Here is a 16,037-nt window from a genome sequence, read left to right on the forward strand (position 1 = left end):
TTATATAAACAACTGAAAGTTGACAGACCTCTACAAAGACAGGAACCTATGATCATTGATATTAAAAGGCCAGCTAGCGATTGCGACACATGTCTAAATGTGGTGTGGTTAGTAACGCTTTTGAACTTGAACTATCTTACAACAGAACAATTGTGAATCTCATGCGAGTTCTTTTACTGTGTCTGCACTGACTTCTGAATTCAGACTGCAGGCAATAGAGATTTCCAAAGAGATTTCCATTTGTTTTAATGTAAGCCTATCTGTAAAATGATTATGCATTAAAGATACTGGACGGTTTGGGCAGGGGCGGAGTGGGTGGGTGGGTGGGTTGGCGCGGATCAACAATTAAAAAAATCCAGGCGAAAGAAAGAAAGAAAGAAAACAAAAAAACAGAACAACTAACAAACAAACCAACAATAACAAAAAACCAAAAAACCCACAGTTCTTTCGCTCGTAACCTTTCGCTCGTGACCTTTCGCTGGTGACCTTTCGCGCATGCAAAACTGAGTAACGAGTGGGCTTTTACGTGTTTGGACGTCCCCCCCCCCCCCCCTTCCATATAGGCAGCCATACACCATTTCCGGGGGATGCATGCTGGGTGTTTTCGTGTTTCTATAACCCACCGAACTTTGACATGGGTTACAGGACTCTTTTCGGTTCCAGCAGTCAAACTGTCACAAGACTCAGGAAGCAAATTTGTGTGTGTATATTTGGCCGGATGTGTAGGTGGGACCAGGAGAGTTCAGAGGAGGGGCTGTAATTATACAGACATAGGTAATGACGTGTGGCAGAGAAATGGGGGACCACAATTTCACTTACATAACCCACTACCTTCAGTACCTGTGTTCTTCAGTCATAGTGCAAGGTGTAGTGACTACTTTATTCAGTGTGAGAGGATCTAGGAGCCTTGCGATCTGGTCGCCGTATTGGAATGGCAGTTGTTGTAAGCTTATTCCGTCGTTGAAGCTCCACTGGAGTAATTTGCTAGCCTAACATTTCAAGAAGTATAGGAGAAAATAACAGATGAGGATACAGAGCAAGCCAACCAAAAGCCAGATAAGTAGACAATCGACCAACCAAAAAGAAGAACAAAAGTTACCAAAACTGAAAACTAAAAACGAACAAACAAACAAACAAACAACCCCCGCAACAACAACAACAACAACAACAACAACAACAACAACAACAACAACACAAACACCAAGTCAACACACAATCTACTTTAAAAAAACAACAACACAACAAGTCATCAACTGACAACAAAATAAACAGTAAAAAAGCTATCAAGCAATCCTGTTATCCGTTCAGCCATACATCTAGGTAACACAGTCTAGCAAACTCGGAGTGAAAGAAAAAGAAAAGCATCGACTCTCGTGGCTACACAAAATAGCAACTCTATGAATCATGCAGTAAAATCAACAAAGAAGCAGCCATGAAAATAGAGTCAACCATTAGCAAACGGAAGAAAATTAAAAAAGATTCCTTAAAATCATTCATACCATGCATATATGTGTAATGATTAAACAGAAAACTAGAAATCCCTTAAGTTGAACCTTTGTGCTTACGAAGCATTGAAACCTTGATATCAATTTTGACTCAGTGTTTGGAAATAAACTGCATTTTTCTTATTTCAGGGAAACCATCCTTTCTCTGCTTTTATTTCACACTCCTGATTATGATACGAGTGGCAAAAGTTGAGGGGGCGCGACAGGGTGGGGGTGTGGAGGGGGGGGGGGGGTGTCAGAATTGAGGCGCGGGGGAATGGTGTGTGAGTTAAAATCCCTTGCGTTATTCTAAATTGCGGCAATTCTAAGGGATGAAGTGCTCTTTTATTGTTTACACACACCATTGTTGAACAGACAGCCAGCCAAACAGACAGACAGACGAACAGACAGACACCCTCGCCCACACCCCCCCCCCCCCCCCCGCCGTCCTCCATCAACCAAGGCTTTCCTCCCGTTTCAGTTTGCATACCCACGGATCTTTTTGGCGTTCACCTCATGTGAACTTATATTTTGTTTGCAGATATTAAACATATTTCAGTTACGCAAAGGATATTGCTTATTTACTGATTACGAGTGTGGGTTTGTAAAAATATGCAGAGCATGCAAAACTGATAGTTATGAACGTTTTTGATTGCACGTCATTTCTTCTTCAAAACCTTTTTTTTTCTTCTGTTCATATTCCCTTTCCTCCTCTTTCGTCCTCTCCTCCTCTTCTTCAGACCTTTCCTGGATGATTTTTTTCTTTTAAAGAAAATGTCCTGTCCAATGCGAGAATGGGCGTAAATTATATAGTTTAAACAAGGCTATTGGAAATTACCTCCTTTACTTTCTGGTACATGTATATTTTTTAATGTACGACGTAAGACATTGTTACCACTATCTGCTGTGCACTGGAATGTTTTTGTTGTTGGTGTTTTTATTTGTTTTGTTTGTTTGTTGTTGTTTTGTGGGGGGACGGGGGGAGCTTGATTTGCATAATAATTATTCAATGCATACAAATGCCAGCAGAATACGTGCAATGTGCTCTCTATGGTACGCAACTTCACTTGCGCGTCCCTCGGTTTATTAAGAAACCTTCGCCTGCATACAAATAAAGGAAAGCCGGTGACTTTTGTTTGATTCAAGCTGTCTTTTTGTCAACGCCAGTAAGCAATGAAGTTCTTGTAAAGTCAGACAATTACACTTGACGCGGAAACTGAACTCAAGCGTAAAAGAGCTAAGAAGAGCGACAATCCTGTTCGCCAAAGCCGTCTGAATCAATGAATGAGAGAATACAAACAAGCTTGTCTTTTCTTGATCTTCGGATCACAGTACTCGGGCTTACTCAGTAAGCTTACTGACTAAGACAGAAGACGAGGGGACTAGGGGCTATTCGTTCAACGTGCTGGCATCATTTCCAGTTTCATAACAGGATTCTGCTATCGATAGTATAAGATGTTTTTTGGCTTGTTGTCAGACAAGCTTTTTTTGTCGGTCTGAGGGGAGCATAACATGTGACGTCAAACAAAATGATTACAAAACATTTTCTTGGAACAGCAGGCAAGCTTACCTCTTCTGTGCCAGCCAACAAACATTCTTTTATTTTTTTAAAATTTGTTTTTAGTATTATTTTGCATTGGTAAGTTTCCTTTCAAAATTACACGCCATGTCACCAACATGAGCGATCAGCTTCAGTTTTCGCCACAGATGACTCAAACCAGTCAAACGTTCACCCGGTTTACTGTTCAACTCCATTTGGCACGCAGCAGTATTGTGATCGCTTTCTTCGCCTCAAATGACAACATAGTGGATAAGCACTGGACTTTGACCGGATGGATTACAAGAATCTAACTCTAACTAGCATATTCTAAATTCGAAAAAAGCTGTCACGAATACACACAGCGCAATGACTTTGGCTTTTTGTCCTTTCTTGATCAAAGTGTTGTGTCTGTTCTTATCAAAAAGAAATCCGAAACTGTAATCTGCTTACGATAAAAAAACACACGAAAACCCCCATAAAAACCAAGAAAGGCTAGTCATTGATAATAAGAGAAACATATATGTTTGTGAATGTTTCGTATATATCTTTAAACGTTCTTATCACTAAATGTACTTGATTTAACAAACAATCTGTTCTTGTCATCTTACAGACTCAAATTTCACCCTGTGAATACTGTGGAACCAGTTTTACCTCCAGTAGAATATGCTTCCCTAGTTCTCCCACAACTTACTACAGTAACTGTAGTACCACCCCCACCCCCATATCATTCCCTTCAACCGTAGATGTTTGAACGCCCTGTTGAAGTCCATGTCTGTGTGGTCGCGCACTGACTCGGAATAGATGCGATTGGTTTCGGCGTGAAGGCTCTTGCAAGGCTTCCCAACACCCACCCTGGCATTGACTCCACGATGTTCGGACACTGGCCAGTGAGCAGGACAATACTCTGCGTCCGTCAATCTATTTGTGTAGGACATGTGGTGGTGGATAGATGTGTGGTGTATACTGCGTGGAGTGCCTAAAAGTTGCAGTGTTAGTCTTGCGTTGTTTTGTTTTTTAGTGTGTCTGTGTGTGTACATTTCAGGATGCAGTTTTCTAATGGTTGTGCCTCTTTGAGTTTAGTAGGCTGATAGTGCCTTTCTTAATTTCTTTTTCGTCCCCCCATTCCCCCCCCCCCCCTAATTTTGTTTGTTTGTTTTGTTTTGTATACTGTAGCGTGCCTCAAGGTTACAGTTTCAATGTTGTTGTCTGTTTCTCTTTTTCTTCTTTGTGCAATACAAGGTTCAAGGTTTCTTTCTTTTTTGTCCTTTTATAGCTCTTCATTTTACTAAATGAAGGTTGTAAGGTTACTTTTCTCTGATATCCTTTGTAGTGCCTAAAAGATCGATTTACTCAAAGTTTTCTGTTTTGTATAACCTGATGTGAAGTACTCTCTCTCTCTCTCTCTCTCTCTCTCTCTCTCTCTCTCTCTCTCTCTCTCTCTCTCTCTCTCTCTCTCTCTCTCTCTCTCTCTTGGTTTACCCTTTTCCTTCGAATGCCATCAATTTAAATGTGGATGTCTGTAGAATATTCTGTGCTGTACATATAGGTTCCTCTCAATTACCCTCTTACTTTTCTTTTTTTCTCTCGCAGATTTTTGTTCAGTGGATGTTTCAAGGCTCAGTTTACACAACTGTTTTCTTGTGTGTTTATACTGTGCGGTATTTCAGGGTTCAGTTTACACAACTGTTTTCTTGTGTGTGTTTATACTGTGGGGTATTTCAGGGTTCACTTTACTGAACGTTCTTTTCTCTTTTTTCTTTTTTGTGCACTTTGGGGTTACCTCAAAGTTCAGTTTACTCAAGGTTTTTTTCTCCTTTCTTTCCTGTTGGGGCTGATGAATCAACGTGTAACGCCAAGACTAGAGGTCTCAACTAGATTACTTACGGGGAAGCTTTGGGGAACATTTTATGTAAACCATCACTGAGCTCCCCGAGCCTCTACATACAGTGCAAGCATACTTTCATTTGAACGCTCACCGAACGGGAACATCCTGGCTGGTTTCTGTCGAGAGTGAGACATTTTCAAAGAATTTATTTTCGTGGACTATCCGAACGGACTATCAGGCGCCTCGTTTTGATGCTAGACATAACTTTTAAATTCTAAATAATAAATTGACAGCTTGTTACACAAACATTCTTAAATCATAAAGGAATTCTTTTTTCATCGAGACAAGATCAGTACAATTCGAAGTTTTGAAAGTTTGAAAAAAGAAAAGCCCGGAAACGTGTCACGCAAAACGTCTTTCTCGTAGCAGACGCGGACGGTTCTGCATTGCACCAGTTCCTTTGAACGGTCAACCGCCACCGCTCTAGCTCGTGTGACTTGCAGCCGTTTGTTGCGTTTTAGATTCAGAGGTACACAATAACGTGCTATTGCAGATTAGCTTACAGCGAGTCGCATTGAAATCACAAACTGACGACTAAATTGGGAAAAAAAAGGAAACTGGATCACACGGGTTCACGATGGCTCAGGGGTAAGATAAACCACACAAAAATAAATTCTTTGAAAATTGCTCACTCTTTACGGAGGTCACCTAGGATGTTCTCAAGCGGTGAGTGTTTAAATGAAAGGGTGTTTGTACTGTGTGTAAAAGCCTGACAGTGTCTGTGATGCTTTACGGGAGGTTGACTGTGCATTTAAGCGCCTGCAGGTCAACTAAAAATCCAAGCCCATTTTTTTTTAAATCTCACGTTCAAGTTATCGCCCTTTCTGCATTTCAGAAACAGAAGAGGACGCGGAGGTTCCGGCCTCAGGTGCGGTGAAGGCCAAGATTCAGCTGTGGGAGAGTGGTGATACACTCAGCCTGCACCGCAAGGACGTCAAGAACAAGACCTTCAGACAGTCTCTGTACTCCGACAGCAGTCTCCGTCGTCCGACCACACGTGACCCCCGCAGTGTCAGGCTTCCTCTCCTACACATTGACACTGGCGAAGGTAATCTTTAACACCTATTTTAACCGAGTTCACCTTGAAAGAACATTGGGGGCCCGGTAGCTCAGTTGGTAGAGCACTGGAATTTTAGTTTCTTCTTTTTTTAATTTTTTTTTTTACCGTGACTAGACCCTTTTTGTTCAAGGCGCGAAACGTTTGTATCGTGCATACAATATTGTAGCAAGGTCTCAATAGACAAATTCCGAAAATAACGGGTTTGTCTGGATTGTGAAAGAGTGATTACCCTTGCTTTTTGTGAGACAAACAATCCCCGTGGCAATCACTAGCGAGGGGTGTGCCTGAAACACTTGGAAAAGGAGCCCGTGTGATTCATTTCTCTCATTTAAAGCAAGAGTATTAACTCTTTCACAACCCATTTAAATCCGACAGAGTTATTTCCGAAATTTGTCTATCATAGAAAATCTTTCATTCTAGCAGACACGACGAGTGTGCAGCCGCGCGACGCAGGGGAGAGGACTGCTGGTAGTTCTGACTTCAAGGGGAGGCGACTGAGGATGGCGAGTACTGGCAGTATGCTGGAGGCTAGCGATGTCCTGGCCGCTGCCCTGGAGCAGATGGATGGCATCATTGCTGGTGTGTGTGTGTGTGTTTGTGTGTGTGTGTGTGTTTACCAGATTCTGTTTAGTGCAAGCATCGCAGTCACAGTGAGAAGGGCAGCTATCGTCTAGCCTATGGATTGTTCAGTAATGTAGCAGTTATTCCCCTTCAATCGTAATCCTTCTCTCTCTCTCTCTCTCTCTCTCTCTCTCTCTCTCTCTCTCTCTCTCTCTCTTTCAGAAACTATGTTCATAGTCCGATTTTGACCTTTTTCAGCGTGTATTCGATTCAAGGTGGGATTAAAAAAAATGGTTATGATTGATTATTCGGTTTAGCCCTTGCAATGCTAAATCAGAACTTGAAACGGTTATTCTTTAAATAGACAAACGCAGCAGGAGTGCTTGTGCAGAAGCTTACAAAAGCATTTTTGTGCATGCACTATATGCTTTTTTTTGTTGCGAGTTCCTACGCCTTAATTGACTGTAGTAGACTATGACCGAAACATTTGCACCGAAGCTGGCAATCAATTTCACCTCCAGATGCTCATCTGTGCGAGGAGGAGAAAAAGGACGGTTACTTGTCGTCTGCACGTTTTAATTTTGCCGTGATGAGGAATGGACACAATCTAAAGATGTCCTTCAGAAGAGATAAAGGAAAAATAAAAGTATCGCTTATTGACAATGGACTGCGAGTAAGTTAAGTCTCAAAAGTTTTCAACTCAATCAGATTGCAGATGGGTAAGCGAAGTCTGATACAGAGAATTACATTCAGTAGAAAATTAACCATGATGTGAAAGATCACAGACATTTCCAAATTCTTTGTGAGTTTGTAAAAATCAAAGGAGGAAACAGTACAGTACACATTTTTAAGCACGTTCGGGAACTGACATCCGTTGAAGCAGGTGTAATGAGAATTCTGCGGAAACTTAATAAGTTAGCCCTTTTGAAGTGTGAGATGTGAGTCAGTTTGAATATGTCGCTGTTTGCCTGCGTCTTTTATCTGTTTGTTGGTATGTCTGTTTGTTGTTGGTATGTCTGTTTGTTGTTGGTATGTCTGTTTGTTGTTGGTATGTCTGTTTGTTGTTGGTTTGTTTGTGACTGTTGTTGTTATCTTGCAAAGTGGGTAACGAATAGACAAACACTTTTTTTGCTCTATAAAAAAAATAAACAAAGAATAAGATTCCTTGTGTCTTCCCTGAAAGCGGCTGAACATTTTGTCAAGAAGTTTTGTCTAATTAGTGTTTTTCTGTGGTCTTAAAAGACCGCTGGGTCGATATATAACGGTGAACGTAACGTTTTGTTTTGTCAGTAATTAAACGTTCCAACAACATACCTTTCTTGTTTTTTGTTTGCTCTATACCCAAAGCGTCAAGTTCCTAATGCCTTCTTTCTTCACAGGCTCAAGGCATGACATCCAGAACATCACTCCGTCTCACAACCCCAGCGACTGGTGGCAGACGCCTCAAAATGTTGGCCAAGTTCACAGCCACAGTCAAAGTCAAGGACAACTCAACGTGACAGCAACTCGTGTGAGTCGTCTCCTTGGCGACGTGAAATATTCGCTGGAAGCGAGCGAGGACAAGGAGGAAGTGAAGAACATGCTGTCCAGGGACCTTGTGGATTACCTCAAGGATTGGATCATGTCGGAGGATTACTTCTTATCTGTGAGTAGAAGAATGTTGTTGTTGTTGTTGTTGTTGTCGTCATCGTCATCTCGTCGTTTTTTTGTAGGATGCAGTTTTCAGAGGATGTGGCAATATGCTAACATGTATGGATGGGTTTGCTTGCTCGAATGCTTCTTGCAATTGTGTGTACCTTAACATTTTTGTGAGAGCCTTAATTTAGTACCTGCCTTATTCTATTCTTGGGGTCCACCTCCCTTTTTCCGTTTGTATTTTTGTACTTACGCAGTCCAGACTTTTCTTTCCTCTTTCTGTATTCTATCGACATTATTTTTTTTCTCAGTAAAGGGTCAAGTGTAGATTTGGGATTAGAAGCAAGTGCAGTCGTATATATATATATTCCTTTTTTTAGTCAAACAAAATATTGTTTTGCCAACTCCCGTTGCTTACCTGATTTTCGTTCTCGTGTGACCCCGTTGTGACCCCACTGAGCTGGACGTGTCTCCCAGGGAACGCGTCGGTAACCAAAACAGCCTCCCGAAAGTTGGGGACTCCTTAGTGTCCCCCAAATATACCACCTGGGAAGTCCCCCATGTATTGCATTTGTCCCCCAACTCACTCTGAAAACGTCCCCATCTTTTTTTTTCACCCGTCGCCTCTTCTCGCTTCTCCCTGTGAAAGTAAAGCCGTTTGGCTAATAACCTGTGCACGTGGACTAAATAATGGATGCACCTGCGTTAAATCAGAGGTGCAGGAAAACTTTAATCGGAAAATGTACGACTTGCAAAGTTCGGTTATTGCTGCATATAATTGAACACACTGACTAATTCTATTGTGAAGACGTTCAACAAGGTACATGGACGATGTTCGGAAATAACTGTCGGGTTTGAAGGGGTTGCAAAAGAGTGGATACTCTTGCTTTTATTGAAGCAAACTTTCAACACGTGCTCCTTGTGCACGTGTTTCAGACACAACCCTCGCTAGTGACTGGCCTAAAAAGGCACGTGGGAAAGTTCACCTCGATAAAAGCACTCTTTCACAACCCATATTACTCCGACTGACAGAGTTAATTCCGAACATCTATTGTCATTCTGTCTCCGTCATTTCTCCCGTAAGCCTAATGCTCAACGAGCTTTGAAGTTCGCAAACACTGAAAAACATAGAACATATTATTATGTGTTACATTTTTGAAGCTGTCAAAATATCACGCTCGATACTCATACTCATGACGAGAGCAGAAGTATCTTGTGAATTTCGTCGCGGAGTAGGTCCCACAGCGTGTGGTATGTTTGGTTTTCATAGTTGAATTTTAAACCGGTTGTATTTCGCCATGATTTTGTTTGAGAATGTAATGTTACATATACTTTACCTAGACCTCGAATACAGACATTCCTACATTCCAATAAAAATGGAATCATTATTTTGTGTATAACTTGAAGTTTGTGATACACTGAGGGGTTTGGATCCTTTTCCTTACTTAGTAAACATAAAACGTAGATGGACATGCATTAGTTCAAAATGACCGATATGTCCACTCTTGATCTGTTTTCTTGTTTGGTCTGTTGCTGCTATGCCATAGATTGTTCTCATTTTATTTACTCTTTTTTGGTCTGTTGCTGCTATGCCATAGATTGTTCTCATTTTATTTACTCTTGTTTGGTCTGTTGCTGCTAGGACATAGATTGTTCTCATTTTATTTACTCTTGTTTGGTCTGTTGCTGCTATGCCATAGATTGTTCTCATTTTATTTACTCTTGTTTGGTCTGTTGCTGCTATGCCATAGATTGTTCTCATTTTATTTACTCTTGTTTGGTCTGTTGCTGCTATGCCATAGATTGTTCTCATTTTATTTACTCTTGTTTGGTCTGTTGCTGCTAGGACATAGATTGTTCTCATTTTATTTACTCTTTTTTTCCCCGACTATTAGACTAATGGGTTTCTTGCCTGGGCAAGGTTTGGAACTTTTGTGTGTGTTGCATTTTAGCCTCACACCTATAATTAGTTTTGCATTTACCTTCTCCTCTTCCTCCTCTTTTGTTTCTCGTCGTAGATGTAATCATGATTCCTGATCTCTACTGTCGAATTGTTGCACTCTTGAGCTTCGTCGAATTCTTCACCTTTCACTTTATTTCTTTTTTTTTCCTTCACTTTAAGATTTGTCTCCAAATGTTTTGCCTTCTCCCCCCCCCCCCCCCCCCCCCCCCCCCCCCTCCTTCCCCATTCCTTGTGGCCTTCTCCGGAAACTTGATGTTGTCTTTCCTTTTCCTTCTTGCAGCAAGGAAGTTTGATGAGGTGCCAAATCACCGTGTTGTGTTTAGGTTCTACACGCGGTGTTTTAAGATGAAAATAACGCACAGGGTCTTTGTTTAACACCTGGAGCTTTTTTCTTCTCCCTTTCTCTTTACATCCTATTCTTCTTCTTCTGTCTAACAGTCGATATCGTTCAGGTTTGAGCTTATAGCGGTCTGCAGTATAAAAGTACCGACATTTTTAAAGGACGCATGCACCCTTCTGTCTCTCTGTCAATATTTGTTGTTGTTGTTGTCCCTTTTTACTTTATTATTACGATTGAATAAAACATCGACCCAGACTGTAGATGTTTCACGACGGCTTTAGCCGGAGTGAAACAGCAGCAGTCGAGCGTGCAAGAACACTCTCTGTCACACGACTAGCTCGTAATAGCGGGTAATGTATGTATGTATGTATGTGTGTGTGTGTGTGTGTGTGTGTGTGTGTGTGTGTGTGTGTGTGTGTGTGTGTGTGTGTGTGTGTGTGCGTGCTTGCGTGCTTGCGCGTGAGTGCATGTGTGAGTCTGTGTGTGTGTCTGTCTGTCCTACCGGCCCTCCTCGACCTCCAGATAGGCGCAGCTGAAGTTAACCGTTAACCCGTTAGACCTTCACTGGTGCCCAGATTAGACACGGCGGATATTTAATTAAAGGTGCACTCCGTTCGCTGGCTCGTTTGCAGTCTATGAAGCAGTTACACCCGGCCATCATCATTGTGCAGAGCCTTATTATCTCTCACACACAGAATGTATCGAGAGCAGGTCCTGACTTAACACAGCAAGTACGGGTTTAGGCCAACAACAAAAAAGTGGTGTTACGGTAACATAGCCAAAAAAAATAGGGTAGGTAGGTAGGCAATCACTTTTTTTGTTTAAACTTTTTTTTCTAATGTGTACAAATTAAACCTACTTGACAGGGAAATAAGTGTGCGACACGGGCGCTTTCGCTTTCATTGCGTTTTTTGCACTGGTTTTTTGTTTGTTTGTTGACAAATGTAATAAAAAGTTATAGGATCGGCCCCTAAAAATAGGGTAGGTCGGGTTACCGTAACCACACCTATTTTTTTTTAGGCCTTACCCAATTTTACACTGAACTTGGTTCTGTAGCTGGTATAGGCCTACAGGTTGTATTTGACGTAAGCTATGTTGAGAGGGGGAATAGGTTGAGACAATTAAATCGGACCAGATTCATTGGGGGTAGAGAAATGTACCAGTACGACACACACACACACACACACACGCACGCACGCACGCACACATGTCCGCACGCAGGCACACACACACTGACACACGCACGCGGCACGCAACGCACACCAACACACTACCACTGAACCCCCACCCCCCCACACACACACACACACTCACTCACTCACACACGTACGTTTTGTAAGGAATGAAAGAAACTAACTTTGCCAATATGTACACTCAGCAAAAGAATTGGCACCGTTACCAACACAAGAGTGCGGGTGGTTTCGTACCTGGGTGTTATTATTACTGACCTATTGTTACCCATTGTGAGGTGAGACAGTTGGTCTGCTGGTACTCAGTTTACTGAATTCGCCAAATGCCATGTCTTACTGGTGTTTGATAGAAAACCAGATCACTCTACTCGTGCCTGTGATAATGATCGTATGTTATCTTTGGGAAAGGCGACTGGAAGTGTGTGTGTGTGTGTGTGTGTGTGTGAGAGAGAGAGAAAGAGAGAGAGAGAGAGAGAGAGAGAGAGAGAGAGAGAGAGAGAGAGAGAGAGGTGGGGGGGGGGGGGGGAAGGTTGCTTTCGTGCATTCGTGTGCGCGTATGCGTCAAAATATCTACCTCTCTGTCCCCCTTGCACTTCCACTGCTTTCTCCTTTAATACTTATGCATTTTGTTCTTACATTTTGTTCGTTATGAACTTCTCTCTAGTTTTTCCTGGTCTGGCACCTCTGCAGTACCTTACCTATTGTTCTCCTACCAACCTTATCGGGTCAGCAAAGATGGATCCATTCAGTCTCGTGGCCTGTTACCTACACAGGTGTGTAGAATGATTGACCCACCTTCGACCTTTTCGCGCTGGCCGCTGACACTAATGTACAGGTAAACCTCCGCCAGGTAGTGAGAGCTGGTCACACATAATGGCGTAGAACCGTACTTTATGACCTCATTTCACTTTCAGGTGATTGGACTGACCTCTGCCCACAAATACGCTGGTATTTATATATATGCGTGTGCATACTGTCTGGCACCTGTCCGTGTCTGGGACTAAAAGGGAATACAGTGGAACCCCCCTTTTAAGACTTTAAACATTCTCAAAGAAAATCAGGTTTAAAAAAAAGGGGGGGGGGGGAGTCTTTAAAATCGGGGTTCTTCTTCTTCTTCTTCTTCTTCTTCTTCTTCTTCTTGAATCATGGACTGAAAATCCCACGTACACTCGTGATTTTGCACGAGGGGGATTTTACGTGATGTATGGCCGTTTTTACTCCGCCATTTAGACAGCCATTCGCGCGTACGCCGCTTTTGGGGAGAGTATGAACAGGAAATCTACAGGACATGTAGCATGAGACGACTTTTTTTAAATTTTTAAATGTCATGTCATGTAAACTGGCTCAACTCTTATAAATGCCAAAAACTGAATGATTTTTAAACGCCTTTAAAATGATCTGCTGATAAAAATAATAAAATAAAAACAGTTAACACATTCTGAGAAGGGTATTTTGTTCAGTCTCATTATTAAATTACTCAACCAATTGTTACACCGTAAAACCCGTTTGCTGCGAAGCAGAATAAGCAGAATCAGACAAGAAGACCAAACCGGTAGATCGTGTAATCTATACTTGTATATGTTTCCCATCCGTCATTGCATGGTTTGCTATTCTGTTTACCTGGGGCAAAGAAACAGGAGTCTGGAATCTATGAGTTTTGTTATACATTACTTTGGGGTCATAAGGTGACGCCATCTTCTTCCTGCCAGGAGGACTAGGGGCTTGTGGGTAATTTGGTGAGATCGCTGCACCATCGGGCGTCTAATGTCATAAGTGTGCGCGGGAGTAAGCATGCTGGGTAAATAAATGAGATCCATCAACTTTTTTCGGCGGGTAGCGGGGGGAGGGGAGGAGGGAGGGGTGTCCTGGATATTTCTACATGTAGGACAGGGCATTGCTGAAGCGGTCAATGAGGCGGTGCTCTCAGTGTTAGTCTGGCTGTCTGTCTGCGTGTGTGTTTTTATGCCTCTGCCTTTGCCTGTCCGTCTGTCTGTCCGTCTATCTCAAGTATACACTGCCTTTACACTGCACGTTTGAAAGGATCAAAATTACTTCACAAAATCTGTTTTTGTTTTGAACATAAGAAGAGTATATATCTAGTATTCATTATATACATTGATTACAACACATATACCATGGTTTACTTCAAATACGAACCACTGACACAAGTGTCCCCCAGGTGACACACAAACACACAAACGCACTCACGCACACACACAGACACACACACACACGAACACACACACACAACTACACAACACACACACACACACACACACACACACACAAACACACACACAAACACACACACACACCACACCACACCACACCACACCACACCACACACTCTCTCTTGATCATCCTCTCATTCCCTCTCTCTCTCTCTCAGTTTCCTTCCCTCTCTCTCATTCCCCCTGATATCTCCCCTAACCCACCTGAAGAACAGGTAAGAAACCCTGCTGCTTAAAAGGTTTTCTACCCCTTTCCCAGATCAGCACCACTATCTCTCACCCCCCCCCCCCCCCCCCTGTCACCTCTCTGATAAAGGTCACGTTTTATGGCTTCCTGGCATCTCAGACGTATCAGTCGTTACGGATGTTAAAGTAACGATACGATTTCATATAGTCCCTCCATCCTTGGTTCCTCATCTTTTGGCTTTGATGGTAAGGATTGCTTATGGTCATGAGAAATGAAATAGTTGACTTGTTATTCATGATTTAGGTTAGTCCGGTCAGGTTACCCTCATGGAATTCGGGCTGCTTTCTCACTGGGGAAAGCGAGCTGCCATACAGCACGGCACTACCCTTTTTGTGTGTGTTACGAGATGTAGTAGAAATCCTATATTATGGTTTCTTATAATACAGTCGAACCTGTCCAGCGACCACCTGCCTACGATGACCACTTGAAAGGATCCCCGACGTGTTTTTCCCCTTTTTTATATAGTCTAAACTCTCATAGCGACTGCCTCTCGCTAACGACCATCTTTCCACAACGACCTCTCCAAAGGATCCCCGAAGTTTTATTTGCTCTCTATATACACAGTTACCTTTTCATAGCGACCACCTGTCTCTCACGACCACTTTTGGTCGGTCCCTTGAGATTGGGTGGTCGTTATCGACAGGTTCGACTGTAGCTTTCACACTTTTCTCTCAGCGACCACCTGTGTCATGCATGCTTCATTGGTTTGATCAGAGACGCATTTGCTTCATCGTTCAGGCATATATATATATATATCCGTCTCAGCACCACTAGTTTTACATACCGTGTGACCTCCCCATCTCCATCCTATCCTCACCACACGGTTGTTCCAAGCCTCAGAGAGCAGAAGGTCAGTTGGACCTGGATTGAGAGTATGTAGTCCAAATGTCCTAGCTTTGTCCGCTTCGTGGTTGAGTTGGTGGTCAAAAGACCTCCTCCATGTCAAAACTACGGACGATCGACCACGAAGGGCCATATCAGGGCGGTGCTGCTTTGACATATAACGTGCGCCACACACAAGACAGAAGTCGCAGCACAGGCTTCATGTCTCACCCAGTCACATTATTCTGACACCGGACCAACCAGTCCTAGCACTAACCCCATAATGCCAGACGCCAGGCGGAGCAGCCACTAGATTGCCAATTTTAAAGTCTTAGGTATGACCCGGCCGGGGTTCGAACCCACGACCTCCCGATTATGGGGCGGACGCCTTACCACTAGGCCAACCGTGCCGGTGGTCACAAAAATGTGTCAGAAACAAATAATATGAGTCAAAGACCAAGGACCGAGGCCTGTGAACACACCTGCACCACCTTCCATCCTTGGTTTCTCATCTCTTGGCTTTGATGGTAAGGATCGCTTATGGTCATGAGAAATGAAATAGTTGACTTGTTATTCATGATTTAGGTTAATTCGGCATTTGATTATTTGTTTTAAGAAAAGGAGAATTGTAAGTGAGTTTTATGAACGACATTGATCGAATTCTGCAGACATTATTCTGGTGAGTATTCAAAAGTGTAAGAATACAATTCACTACTTGAAAACCTTTTGGCCCCTGCCCTGCCTCATCCTTTCTCGTCTATTTGTCTTTTTGTGTGTGTCCCGCATGACCCTCAGGGGTTTAAGGAACAAGAAAAATCAAGAATCAATATTTCTTTTTACCTGTCTTCCTTCCTTCCTTCTTTCCTTTCGACGGTGAAACCGTTCGTATCATTCCCCCTTCCCGTTACCACCTGCCTTTCGTCATCATTCATCATTAACTCTGCATCTTTTCACCGTTTCACTGTCGTACGAGAACCGCAACACCTTGATCGTTATACATAATGATACCTGCAAGGTGTTAATTAAGTTCCACTTATCTTTCCCTCCGTCCTCTTCTATGCACAACGGGTTTTTTTTAT

The 16,037-nt window shown here is 42.6% G+C and overlaps 1 protein-coding gene across 1 annotated transcript in view; it reads left to right on the forward strand.

Annotated features, from left to right (window-relative positions):
* Window positions 1-9,117, forward strand: part of LOC138970130 (uncharacterized) — a 16,517-nt gene extending 7,400 nt beyond the window's left edge. The window contains exons 2-6 of the mRNA XM_070342612.1: window positions 5,745-5,957; window positions 6,393-6,548; window positions 7,910-8,175; window positions 8,643-8,653; window positions 9,102-9,117. Coding sequence (XP_070198713.1) covers window positions 5,745-5,957; window positions 6,393-6,548; window positions 7,910-8,175; window positions 8,643-8,653; window positions 9,102-9,117 — 662 coding nt within the window. The remainder of the gene's footprint in view (window positions 1-5,744; window positions 5,958-6,392; window positions 6,549-7,909; window positions 8,176-8,642; window positions 8,654-9,101) is intronic.
* The last annotated feature ends 6,920 nt before the right edge of the window (window positions 9,118-16,037 follow it).

Source organism: Littorina saxatilis, linkage group LG7, assembly GCF_037325665.1.
Source record: "Littorina saxatilis isolate snail1 linkage group LG7, US_GU_Lsax_2.0, whole genome shotgun sequence".
Lineage (NCBI taxonomy): Eukaryota > Metazoa > Mollusca > Gastropoda > Littorinimorpha > Littorinidae > Littorina > Littorina saxatilis.